Raw genomic sequence first — 14476 nt, 5'->3', positions numbered from 1 at the left:
GTATGCCAAGAGGCCTAGTTTCCTTGACCCACCATATTCCTTACTCTCCATATTAAATCCAATACTAAGACCTGTGGGGCTTACCTCCTAAGATGCCTTGAACCCATCCATATCTCTCCATCTTCAGTGTCAGCATGTTCCCTGAGCCTACCTGATGTCTCACCTGCACTTCTGCACCTGCCTCCTAATCACTACTCCCGTTCGTGTATGGATCATTCTGTGCACAGCAGCCAGACAGCTGCTTCAGAAATGAAAATCATGCCATGCTACTCTCTTGCTCTCAACCTCTCTGGCTGATTGTCATTGTTCTTAGAACAAACCCACACCTTCCCACTTTGGATTTCAGGATTCCGTCTGATCTTGGCCCTTGAGTACTTCTCCAACCTCATCGCCTACTGTGACCTCCCTCACTCAGCATCCATCCAGCCCAACTTGCCTGCTTTCCATCCTTCAGACACACCATGGTCCTTCTTGTTCTAGAGCCTTCACTTCTGCCACTTCCACAGTCTGGAAAAACCACGCCCATTCCATCAAACAGTTAATGCTTCCTGACTGTCAGCATCACTGTTATCAGGGACGTTTACCTGAGCCACTGCCTTCTCAATGGTCCTGGTCTGTTTGAGCTCATATTTTCCTTTCCTTCACTGCCTTAGTCTTCTTGGTAATTACACATCTCATTAGTGGATTATCTGATTAATTGCTGCCTCCCCTCCCTCTCAGGCTTAAACTTCATCGGAACAATAGCGATGGCTGTTTTCCTCACTGTCATGTTCTCTCTGCCTGGCACAGGAACCGGCCTTGCTCGGCACTCAGTAAAATGTCACTAAATGACCATCTGAAGATGAAATGCCCCAGCCTCCACCCCAGCTCAGACTAGCAGCACTCTTCTGGATACTGCGGCAGCCTCCTGTGTGGTCTCCAGGCCTTGAGACCTTCTTCAACATTGGCTTCAACCATTGTCAAGACTGATCGCTCCCATCCCAATGCAGCCTTGTCACTGTGCACTTGCACCCGGCCAAGGGCCCTTCAGCAGCCATGTGGTAAGGCTCAAGTATAAGTGGCCTCCTTGACCTTGCCGCTGTTTAACTCTACAGCCTCAGCTCCCACTGCTCCTCATCTTGTTCTTACTTGTGCGCTAATGAAATTGGCTTTAGATCCAACATAAACCATGACGTCTTCTGACACTTCTACACTTTGACTTATGCTGTCCTCTCTGCCTAGAACCCCCCCACACACACTTTCTTGACTTCTACAAACCCTACTCATCCTTGAAAATTCATCTGAGAATTCATTTCCTCTCGGAATCCTTCAGTCACTTGCCTCCGTTGTGACTCCTGATTTTTTTTCTCACTCCCCAGACACTGTCTATAACTCTGTCCTTAGCACTGGTGTTAAAATGGTCCATTTATATCTCTCCATTCACTACTACCAGGCTGAGAGTTTCTCAATAGAAGGAACAAGTATTTCATCTTTGAATTATCATTTTTACATTGGCAGGTGTCATTATCTAACATAACCTTTGGCATATAACTCATCATAAATAAATGCTTATTGAACTGGCATAAAATATAGACTATTGTACCTAGTGACTTCTTGAGGTATTTTTTATTTTACCTTAGAAATTTCACCTTTCAAAAAGTTCCCTCATCTACCAATGTAAGCTGAAAGTGTTATGATAGTCAATCACTTGGTTAATAAGTAGATCTGTGCCTAGTCTAGGCCAGGCACTGGGCTAGGTGCCAGGGATTCAACAGTGAACAAGATGAGGAACATGCTTATTTTCAGAAAGAGAACAGTCAGCAGAAAACCCAAGAGCATAAAAATCATAATACCTAATGCAATTAATTTTCTTGATTAAGGGCTCTTAGCAAACAAAATTAAAATCAAAGACCACCGAAAAACATTTAAATCAAATGAGCAATTGCAGCAAAGAACACTGGAGGATGAGAGGAAGAGGACCCAAGTGGGTAGCACAGGGCTGGAGCAGGGAGTCGTTGGGCCCTACGGGTGAAGGGCCCTGGCCTGGATCTGCCTGCAGCCTGTCTCAGGGGCGGCAGGGATCCACCCATGCTGAGCAGATCCCCGAAGGAGGCCACACCATCAAGAGACAGCTCGAGTGGGTCTGACAGAAGTTGGAGACAAACGGGCCGAGCCCGTGGCGCACTCGGGAGAGTGCGGCGCTGGGAGCGCGGCGAGGCTCCTGCCGCGGGTTCGGATCCTATATAGGAATGGCCGGTGCACTCACTGGCTGAGTGCCGGTCACGAAAACGACAAAAAAAAAAAAAAAAGAAGTTGGAGACAAACGTGAAGGTGTAAGTCGAAGAAATATCCAGCCTTTAGTCCTTTCGATCTAGATGAATAAATGTAGAAAACAACTCTCTACTGAAGAAAATGCAGAAACGACATAGCAGGGGTTCCTTGTCCGGTGTGTATAAAAGGCAAAATGCTTGTCTGGTCACTGAAGGCCCGAGTTCTGGCCCTGTTTCTGAAACTAGCCAGCTTTGTGAACTTCAGTAAGTTGCTCCCCTCCTGGGCCTCTGTAAAATAATGGCTTGAGCTGAACTATTTTTAGGGTTTCTTCCATCCCTAAGATTCTGCTTTCAAACCTCGAGGGCATATGTTCAAGAGAACTGGCTACTCTGGGTCAAGAACTAAAGTCCCACGAGCAGTTGCTTATGCTGGCACCAGTCCAGAGCCCCTGACGTCTGCAGAGCCAGAGGCAGGGAGAGCAATGCTGAGAATGTCTGCCATTCACCGAACGCCTGCACCTTGTCAGGCACCTACCTACTCTCAAGACATGCTCTCATTGAATTTTCACAAGTAAACCAAGAGCTCTGAGAATTCTGTTTTTGCAGAGAGAAAACTGAGCTCTTCACGCCCTTCTGCCTCACTCTGTGTACCTGATTCTAACAGTGGCGGGGTGGAGAGCCTGCTAACATTCAGGAAAATCAAGATCAGGATCGCTTCTGCGCAAAGCCAGCCAGCTCACACAAAGCACAAGGAAGGCCCGGTGACAGACACGAGCACACTTACTGATGTTCACAGTGATGCCGTTTAAAACCACGTACTGTTTCCCCATGTGCGTCAGTCTGGCTCGACATGCATAGTTGCCTCCGTCCTCGGCTGACACATTCTGCACCAAAAGCTTTTTTTCCCGAGAAGTAAACCGCTCCCCTTCAATCTCTTTACAGTCCTAAAGAGAAAAAAATTTTTTAAAAACACCAAAATTCAATCCAATGGATATTTGGGGGTACTAGTTACACCCCTAGTCAGCACCATCCCATGAACTGTGGGAGACACAATAGGCCTGTGTGGCCCTAGACCTTAGGTAATTTACAGTCTAGCTGTAAGATAATAGGTAGGTAGGTAGGTAGAGCTACGGACTGTCCCCCCAAACTCGCTGAAGCTTAACTCCCACTGTAACTGCTGAGGGTGGAAAATCCTGTTATGAATCGGTGGTTAGATCGTGAGGACCATGCCGTGGTGAGTGGATTAATCCATTTGATGGCTTAATGGTGGTCATGGGCATGGTTCTGACGGCTTTAAAAGGTGAGCACATGAGAAGTTCTGTCTCTTGCTCCTGCCTTTCTCACAATGTGATACCCTGTGTCATTGAAGCCACCACCAAAGAAGGCCCTCACCAGATGTGTTCCCCGGATTTGGACTCCCAGCCTCTGACACTATAAGCAATAAATATTTTCTTTACAAATTACCCAGTTTCAGGTATTTATGTTATAAACAACAGAAATGGACTAATACAGATAGACAGACAGACAGACAGATAGACAGATATACATAGCAGGAATTCCTTGCCCAGTCTCTCTGTGTGTATCCACATGATTTGACAAAGAATATTTTACAGGCTAAAATGAGTGACACAAACATTAAGTCTAATAGGAACTGAGAGGACAGAGGCCTATGCAGGCTGGAAGTAAGACTTCCTGCAGGAATACTGCGCCTGGGTCATGAAGGATTTTGGCAAGAGGCCATGAACAGGCAGGAATGTCCTCCACCTACAGGGGCCTGTCTCTCCCAGTGGACCCCCATCTAGTGGCACCAAGCCCCTTTGCCAAGGCTGCAAGTCCAGGTGAATAGTGACTGCTCCTCTGTGTTATAGGCTGTTACATCTTCTCCACCAATCAGGGGTTGGACTTTACCAAAATCCAAAGTAACTCTTCACCAACATCCTATTTGGAGGCCTGAACAATAGTCAAAGAATGCCAGCCAGGCTTAGGGAGAGCAGATGTCACAGAACTTCTCACGTCACCCATGCCTCCACTGCAACAGGGAACAACCTCACACCCAGCCAACTGAAGAACAGCTAGTCTGAGGAAGGCCTTTCTCTCTTGTCATCCTCAGCAGCCACCCAGAGGACAAGCCTCACCATCCTGCAGCCCTGTGAGAGACCCTGGCCATTTAATGTAATAGATAAAACAAACATGTAAACTCCTAATTAAATAAAGATGTAATTGCCCAGGTACTGAGCTCTCTCATCACCTGGTCAATCACGGTACAGAGCCATACTTCATTCTCCACCATGGAACAGTGTGAATGGATCCACCTTGCAGGGTGAAACTCAACAAATAAAGCCAGAATGAACCTTTGTTTATTTACAATGTGAAATATGGCTTCCTAGAAGTCTTACATTATTTCCCTATAAATACCTTATATGGGAAACCACATCATAATCAGACAATTGTTTACCAAATAGAATGGGAGTTGCTAGTGAGTCAGAGCGGTGAAGGCATCAGACTAATAAAACATGGTGTCTCCTTCTTTAGAGAACAGGCAAACACGAATTGGGCCTCTTGTTCTATGTCCTGCTGCTGAGCAGTCTTCTTTCTGGTCAACTCATTGTTTCTTTCAAGATATGCAAATATTTAATCATATTAACATTAATCTGGACTGCCTCTATTCTGATCCACCTGGAGCATTATTTTACATTTTAAATTCTCAGCAAGCCTTGATTTTTATTTTAGAATTTTAAGGTGACATTATACTAACAAGATTTAAAATTAAAATATTAATAATAATAGCTGCTAACATGTGAATATGTCTTTATATTTTAGACACCAAGAAGAACAACCCCGACTCAGCATGTACAATGTTTCAGAGACACAAAACAGCAACATGCATTCTGCTAAGATGCAGTGGGTATAGGAGAGTGACGGAGATAAAACTGCTGAGCAGTCAGAGGCCATCACAGAAAACCAGGAAAAGAGAATGAACATCTGAAGCTCTCAGAGCGAGGGAAAATGATGATCAGATTTGCAAAGCAAGACCAGAAGATGACCAGAGCTGAAAGCATGGCGAACCACAAGTTCTAAGACCCAAATATAGAGGATGAAAATCCAGTGACGATTATGAAGGAAAAGACAGAAAAAATTAAATAAGATAAACAGAGACAAACAATGAGTGAGTCTCAGAAGGAAACAAGGAGGGAGTTCCAGCTGACGGGAGCGTCCCGCAGGGTCGGAGGCCACCAGGGATCACCATCAGGATTGAAAGTGAATGTTGGTTTGGCAACTGGAGAGCCGGAAGTAACCCCATCAAGTGCGGAGGCAACACAATGGCAGGGACAGGAAACCATTGCATTGAGCAGGAACTTAGGATTGTTGCTTTTCCAGGTGTGGATACTTCATCACCTACATGAATGGATGTTCTGATACCGAACCTTTTCCTCCATAACCCCCTCAATCTCAAGGACCACCTCTACCCTCAGTTTCAATTCTCCCTGGACTTTGTTATTATCCAGAATTACTATGTCTCAAAATTCCTAAAATCAAATATACTACTTTCTGATCATAATTCCCTATTATTCCAGCTCTTTGATTCCTTTATTTAAACTAAATAGCATATAGTTTTTATTTATTTAAGTCCTTATTATGTACCTATGATGAGCTTATTACTAAGTCCTTATTATGTATCTATTTAGTGAATAAATGATCTATTACTGAATAGATTATATTATTTAATACTCAAAACAATGCTATGAGGCCATATCTCTCAGTCTGGATTTAGTTGCAGGAAACAAAACCATTCTAGCTATTTTATGCAGGAAAGGATTCGGGACAGGATATTAGGTGCTTCACAAAGGCCATGGATGTACTCGAGGAGTAGCATCTAGGCCAGAACCCCGCAGCACAACCAGCTGGCTGTGAGAGCTGCTGCCTCTACCACAGCCACGAAAGTGGGGAATCCAGGCTGAATGCACCACCTGCAATTCAGAGATGAGGAGTTGCACTTAAGCACTAGAGTGTGTCAAGTCATTCCCTCCAGTAGAGCCACATCAACAAATACATCAGCTCCCACCAAGCTTAAAACTGAACCCTGGAACACCACGGCCGAAATTCCCATGTCTCCAGCCCATGCTTTCCAGTAGAAAAAGCAGGAAGATCCACCATCCTCACCTTCACCTTTTAGCAATGCCAGCTGGAGAACCTGATCCACATCTAGAACCTTAGCTGCAGGCGACTCTGGAAAGTGTAGGGTGCTTTTGATAGTTTGCTCTTGCATTCTAGCTTGACAGCCTCTATAGGATGAAGACGCTCACCACGGACAGTGAGTATCTGCCCACTGTGTCTATCACAGCTTTCTATCTGAACTTTCTCTCCATGCAGCCCACTTCTCTGTCTTAGCTTGAATCAGCCCACTTAACTCCTCTATTTCCTCCTAATTACCAGTTTCCTTCAGACGTCATTTCCTTTCCTATCCTTCCTGGCCTCGTGTGTCCATTACTTTAACCACTTCAACTCTATAACCCTTTGTCCTTCCAGCATATGCACCCTGGAAAACTCCCATCCTATGTCAGTCCGTCTTCCCGCCCCTACACTCCTACCACCAGGTGAGCACTACATGAATATGTGTCCTGGCACCACTGCCATTGTATGGCTTTCACCTTGGACATTCCTTGCATGTCCTTCACCTCTCTCTCCAGCCTATGTTACTCTTTCAACTTTTCCCCATAACATCTTACAGTTAACGGAGGAAATAGGGGCCACCAGGCATGAGTTCCCCCTTCCTCTTCTCCTTTTCTGTCATTTTATCAGTTCTGTCCATACACTCTCTTAAATGAGCCCGACTTCTTAACCAAATTCCTAAAGTAGCCTAAATGGCCGACATGCCACTGTTCCTAAGCCCTTCCAGTTTATTTACCACGGTGCCTACAGAAAAATTTTCCTAAAATGTAAATTTGATCATGTCACTATCCTGATGGTGTGATTAGATGTTGAAATACTTAAAGGGGAAAGGGCTGTGTTTAGGTTAGCATACAAGGTCTCTGTTTTCTAGCATCACCTTGCCCCACTCATACATGTACCCTAAACTCCAAGCAGTGTCCCCAAGCACCATTCTCTCTCTCACTAATGCTTCTGCACATGCTACAAGGACTCTCTTTCATTATTAAATCCCCAGAGCCTTGCACAGCACCAGGCAGATAAAAGGCTCCAAATACTTGAAGAATTGATTCTAACCCTCTTGTTTTTCAGGTGAAAACACTGAAGCCCAAAGAGTGAACCAAGGTCTGAGAACTAGTGAGTGGCAAAAACACAGCCTAACTGGTCACTGAATATGAGCAGGCGTGAGAACTTCAGGATGGTCCCTCCCTCTTATACTGTTTGCCGGCTAGCCTCCTCCTACCTTCTCAAGCCTAGTGATTGTGTTTTATTTATTTTTCAAATATTGGTGCCTGAGCCCCATGCACGGATGATCTCAGTTAATAGAGGGTGAGGCCAAGCACCTAATTTTTAAAAAGTACGTAGGATAAAATTTGATGCCCACAGATGACGTGATCCTATATATCGAACAGCCTAAAGACTCTACAAAAAAACACTTGGAGTTGATAAATGATTTCAGCACAGTAGCAGGATACAAAATCAACACACAAAAATTTGTAGCATTTCTATTCTTCAATAGTGAACATGCAGAAAGGGAAATCAGGAAAGTCTGCCCATTTACAATAGCCACCAAAAAAATAAAATACTTAAGAATTGAGTTAACCGAGGATGTGAAAAAATCTCTATAACGAGAACTACAAACCACTGCTGAGAGAAATTAGAGAGGATACAAGAAGATGGAAAGATATCCCATGCTCTTGGATTGGAAGAATCAACATAGTGAAAATGTCCATACTACCCAAAGTGATATACAAATTCAATGCAATCCCCATCAAAATTCCAATGACATTGTTCTCAGAAATGGAAAGAACTATCCAGACATTTATATGGAATAATAAAAGACCACGCATAGCCAAAGCAATGCTGAGCAAAAAAAATAAAGCTGGAGGCATAACACTACCTGACTTTAAGCTATACTACAAAGCTATAATAACCAAAGCAGTATGGTACTGGCATAAAAACAGACACACTGATCAATGGAATAGAATAGAGAATCCAGAAATCAACCCACAGCCATCTGATATTTGACAAAGGCATCAAGCCTATACACTGGGGAAGAGACTGCCTCTGTAGCAAATGGTGCTGGGAGAACTAGTGATCAATATGCAGGAGAATGAAACTAGACCCATACCTTTCACCATACGCTAAAGTCAACTCAAAATGGATTAAAGAATTAAATATACACCCTGAAACAATAAAACTTCTTAAAGAAAACATAGGAGAAACATTTCAGGAAATAGGACTGGACACAGACTTCATGAATATGACCCCAAAAGCACAGGCAACCAAAGGAAAAATAAACAAATGGGATTATATCAAACTAAAGAGCTTCTGCACAGCAAAAGAAACAATTAGCAGAGTTAAAAGACAACCAACAGAGTGGGAGAAAATATTTGCAAAATATACATCTGACAAAGGATTAATATCCAGAATATACAAGGAACTCAAACAACTTTACAAGAAAAAAACAAGCAACCCAATTAAAAAATGGGCAAAAGAGCTAAGTAGGCATTTCTCTAAGGAAGATATACAAACGGCCAACAGACATATGAAAAAATGCTCAACATCACTCAGCATCCGGGAAATGCAAATCAAAACTACACTGAGATACCATCTCACCCCAGTGAGGATGGCTAAGATCCAAAAGACTCTGAACGATAAATGCTGGCGAGGTTGCGGAGAAAAAGGAACTCTCATACATTGTTGGTGGGACTGCAAAATGGTGCAGCCTCTATGGAAAATGGTATGGAGGTTCCTCAAACAATTGCAGATAGATCTGCCATATGACCCAGCTATCCCACTGCTGGGAATATACCCAGAGGAATGGAAATCATCAAGTCGAAGGTCTACCTTTTCCCCAGTGTTCATCGCAGCACTCTTTACAATAGCCAAGAGTTGGAACCAGCCCAAATGTTCATCATCGGATGAGTGGATACAGAAAATGTGGTATATCTACACAATGGAATACTACTCAGCTATAAAAAAGAATGAAATACTGCCATTTGCAACAACATGGATGGACCGTGAGAGAATTATATTAAGTGAAACAAGTCAGGCACAGAAAGAGAAATATCACATGTTCTCACTTATTGGTGGGAGCTAAAAATAAATAAATAAATTCACACACACACACATACAAACACACACACACACACACACACACAAAGAAACCGGGGGTGGGGGGAAGAAGACATAACAACTACAATTCCTTGAAGTTGATACAACAAGCAAACAGAAAGGACATTGTTGGGTGGGAGGGGGGAGAGGGAGGAAGGAGGGAGGTTTCGGTAATGGGCCACAATAATCAACCACATTGTATATTGACAAAATAAAATTTTTTAAAAAAAGAAGTACAAAGTATTGTTATTATAATGAAAAAAAAATTTGATGCCCACTTAGGATTGTTAATCACAGCTGGGAGTTCAGCTTCAAGTCCTACAGAAATAGAAATTTACACTGGATAATAATAAATGATTAAAACACTTCCTATGTTGCTAATGATCACCTGGTTCTCAAAGTCTGGTAATACTGGAATAGAAGAGAATATTTTTTTGTCCTTAGGCTAGTAATCCTAAGGCTTGACAAGCCTTCTGAAGTCATGTAAACTAAATCCTCATTTTATAAGTGAGCAAATGAAGACAACACATCTGGGATTTGACACTGATTAGAGGCTGAGTAGACTCTGAAAATCTGCCTTTCTATGAATGTCAAGTGCTTTTGTACCTATGACAATGGGTCCAGGTCAGGAGGAAAAAACTGTCAGAAATGTCCTACTGTCAAGACTGTAAAGAGTCATAATACTGGTGCAAGAAGGTGATGGTTTTGAGGCTGTGAGGTGGAAGATGCCTGAGGTGTGGAGTCTGAAGAACATACACAGAGGAGTGTGTGACAGCATGTCCAGAGAAGTCCAAAGCTGGGCTTGAAAAGTGAGTGATGCCAAAGTCAAAGCCAACAGAGACTGCGGAAACTGAGGCCTGGCAATCAATACCCTCTGAAGGGAACAAGAGTCTTTTTAATAGTTAAATTGTAATCAGAGCCAATGCTAACAAGAGGAAAATGAGGTAGGGCATGTGAGGTGCATGTCACACATCCTGACACAGCAGGTGTTGAAAGAATGCTTGTCACTGTAATTTTTTTCATTGGCCCAATAGTTGAAAGAAATATGGAAAATATTGGAAAGTAGAAGGAACTTGGTGGGTATTCATCTATTCAGTACATATTCACTAGACATCTGTGCAGTGGTTTTAATGTACCCCTAAGAAACATGTATTGGAAGCTTAATCCCCAGGGCAACAATGTTGAAAGGTGGAACCTTTAAGAGGTGATTAGGCTACAAGGGCTCCACCCTCATGAATAGATTAAGGTCATTATTGTGAGAGTGGGTTTGTTATAAAAAGATGAGTTTGGTGTCCTCTTGCTCTCTCGCTTGCTTTCTCTTTGCCCTTCTGCCATGGGAAGATGCAGCAAGAAGGCCCTTGCCAGATGATGGCCCCTTGATCTTGAGCTTCCCAGCCTCCAGAACTGTGAGAAATAAATTTCTGCTCATTATAAATTACCCAGTATGTGGTATTCTATGTTAGCAACACAAAATGGACTAATACAACTTCCTCAGTGCCAGGTATTATACTCACAGGTGCAGAAGGCAGTGGTGGTAGCTATAAAATCTATAAAGATGCCTTTGAAAAGTTCATCAAGATGAGCTTTTCATTAATGGCAAACTAGATGTTTAGAACTAAGTATTGTACTTAGAACAACCAGAAAAGGTGAACTAATAAAAACAAACAAACAAACAAAAACAAGCAAAAAAAAAAAACAACCCACCTTCTGGTTGAAGACACTGGAAAATTATTACAATAGTGAGACATTGTGAGGCCAAAATCCAGCAGAAGAGGGACTCAGTCATGTGAACCTGGCATGAGAATCTGCTTTCCTTCTATAATCATCTGCTGATTCTGAAGGTGATGCCTGACAGACTGATAATACAGTGCTTTCAACAGAGTTATCGGCTTAGGGGACAAAAAATTAGAAAGCCACAGAGTCTGTTTGAACCACTGAAGTAACAGCCCTAAGAAAGATTGAATCAGTCCTAGCTTCACTGAATGAATTAAAGTAATCCAGTACACCTAGCCTGTCAGAAGCAAAAGCAAATCTCTTCCTGAGTATTACGATGCACAGAGCCTCAAATGAATGCTACTCAAGCAAAAACAACCAGCTATATGAGGAGATAAGGCAATGTGATGTCAACCTAAAAGAAATGACAGACAAGCAAAGAAACCAAGTAATGGAATTATCAACATGGACTCTAAAATAATTGTATTTAATTTGGTCAAGAAATTAAAATATGAGATTAAGAAATTCAACAATGTACATCAACTATAAAAAAGGACAAATAAGAATTCTAGACTTGAAAACTACAATAACTAAAATTAAGGAATGACGATGAGTTTAATGAAATGTCTGACAGATCTGAAGATAAAAGTAGTAAATTGGAAAACGGTTCAGAAGAAAGTATCCCATTAAACATATGCACATGTGCTGAAAAATAACTCATAATAAAGAGAATGCATATGAAATATAGGAAATACATATTTTTAAAAAGATCAAGCATGCATTAAATTGAAGTACCAGAAGGAGATGAAAAATAGAATAACATAAAAGCAATATTGAAAGAACTAGTGACTGAGAAAATAATGATGAGGGAAGAAAGACATCAAGCCATAATTTTTAAAAGCACAGGTGGAATATATACTAAGAAATCTGTATCTCAACTCACCATAGCAAAACCAACTAGAATCCATAGACAAGGAAAAAACTTTAAAAGTATTCAGAGATAAAGGCTATTACCTTCAAAAGAGCAAAAATAAGAGAGATGGTTTGATTTACTGCTCATATGGAATACCGGAAGCCATAAGACAATACGATATGTTCATAGTGCTGAAAGAAAGTACATGCCAACCCATAAAAGATATCTTACAAAAATTAAGGTAAATAAAAACTTTTCAGACAAGCAAAATGAAATAATCCATAAGAAAATTCACACTAAGGAAATTTTGGAGGGATATAAGGCAGAAAAAAAATTATTCAAGAAAGATGCTCAGAGATACAGTGCAGAATGCAGGGCAAGGCAAAGGTTAAATATGTGAATAAATGTAAAAGAGGGTAGACTGAGGACAGCAACAATAAGGTCTCATCATGCCTACAGTATCGGAGAATTAAAATCATTAACCACAATAGCATGTAAGCCAGACGATTGATATACAGAGTTAAAAAAATTCTAAGAATCATTCTTTATTTAGGAAGTGTTAAAGGTACTAATTTATATTAGACTTTGACAAGTCAAGAATAAATGTTTTTCTTTCTATAGTAACCAGTAAAATAATGGTTTGAAATGCATACTATCAAGTTAACAGCAAAATAATAATAATGAATACTTAGTTAATTCAAAAGGTAAGAAAAAAGGAGGAAAAGAATATAGAGAAGTTATGATAAACAGAAAATAAATATTAAAATGATAAGTTTAAACCTAAGCACATCAGTAATCCCATTAAATATATTGACCAATATTCCTAGTGGAGTAAAAATTGCCAGCTTACGATTTTAAAAAATGCAAATATATGCTACTTATAACAGAATCACCCTAAAATATAAAAATGTAAAAAGTTGATGAAAGTAAAAGATAGTAAAAAAGGATGGAGCATGTAAGCTCCTACCACAAGAAGACTAATGTAGCTATATTAGTACCAAAGAAAAGTAAATTTTAAGGCATAAAGCCTTAAGAAAAAGAGAGGTATTCTTTATTATACTAAAAAGTTGCATAAAATAATTTTAAATATTTCTGTAAGTAATAATATAATTTCAAAAATATAACACAAACATTGATGAAATCAAAAGAAGAAATAGAAAAATCACACTGGGTTACTTTAATGTCTCTAAGTGACTAAAAGAAAAAGGAAAAAAAGTAAATAGGTAGTGTTGAATAATACAGCTAACAAACCCAAACTGTAGTATTTGCATTCTTTTGAGGACACATGGAGCATTTATAAAAGTTGACCATATGCTGGGCATGAAGCCATTCTCACCAAATTTCAAAACATTAAAATTTGTTGTCATAGAGTTGTTTATAATAGTCTCTAATGATTCTTAGTATTTCTGTGGTATCAGTTGTAATATCTCCCTTTTCATTTATAGTTTTTATTATTTGGGTCTTCTCTCTTCTCTTTTTAGTTAACATAGCTAATGGTTTGTCTATTTTATTTATCTTCTCAAAAAACCAACTTTTTGTTTTGTTGATCTTTTCTATTGTTTTTTTGGTCTCTATTTCATTTAGTTCTGCTCTGATCTTAATTATTTCTTTCCATCTACTATCTTTAGATTTGGATTATTGTTGTTTTTCAAGTTCTTTGAGGCATAGTGTTAGGTTGTCTGGAAGATATGGATGTTTCTAGACATAGACAAACTATCAAGACTGAACCAAGAAGAGATAAAAAAACCTGAAAAGACAAATAACAAGCAAGGAGATGGAAGTGGTAATTAGCAATCGTCCAACAAAGAAAAGTCCAGGTCTGGATGGCTTTACAGCTGAATTCTACCAAACTTTTAAAGAGGAGTTAATACCATTTCCCCTCAAACTATTCTAAACAATTGACACAGAAGCTACTCTCCCAAACTCATTCTATGAGGCCATAACTCTGACACCAAAACCAGATAAAGATACAACAAAAAAAGAAAATTACAGGCCAGTATCCTTGATGAACCTAGACACAAAAATCCTCAACAAAATATTAGAAATCAGTATACAGCAACATATTAAAAAAATTATACACCATGATCAAGTGGGATTCATCCCAGGGATGAAAGGATGGCTCAACATACGAAAGTCAATAAATGTGATACATCATATCAACAAACTCAAGAATAAAGATCATATGATTATCTCAATAGATGCTGATAAAGCATTTGACAAAATTCAACATCCCTTCATGATAAAGACTCTCAACAAATTAGGTATAGAAGGAAAATATCTCAACACAATAAAAACGATTTATGACAAGCCCACCACCAGTATTATTCTGAATGGGAAA

At 40.3% G+C, this 14476-nt stretch overlaps 1 protein-coding gene across 1 annotated transcript in view; it reads right to left on the bottom strand.

The window, feature by feature from the left end:
* The window catches only part of LOC134362638 (interleukin-1 receptor-like 2), a 60986-nt gene that overhangs the window by 28628 nt on the left and 17882 nt on the right, over positions 1 to 14476 (bottom strand). The window contains 1 exon segment of the mRNA XM_063077819.1: positions 3034 to 3193. Coding sequence (XP_062933889.1) covers positions 3034 to 3193 — 160 coding nt within the window.

This window comes from Cynocephalus volans, chromosome 14, assembly GCF_027409185.1.
Source record: "Cynocephalus volans isolate mCynVol1 chromosome 14, mCynVol1.pri, whole genome shotgun sequence".
Classification (NCBI taxonomy): domain Eukaryota; kingdom Metazoa; phylum Chordata; class Mammalia; order Dermoptera; family Cynocephalidae; genus Cynocephalus; species Cynocephalus volans.
The sequence above is the reverse complement of the archived record's forward strand: the minus strand, read 5'-3'. Positions and strand labels throughout refer to the sequence as shown.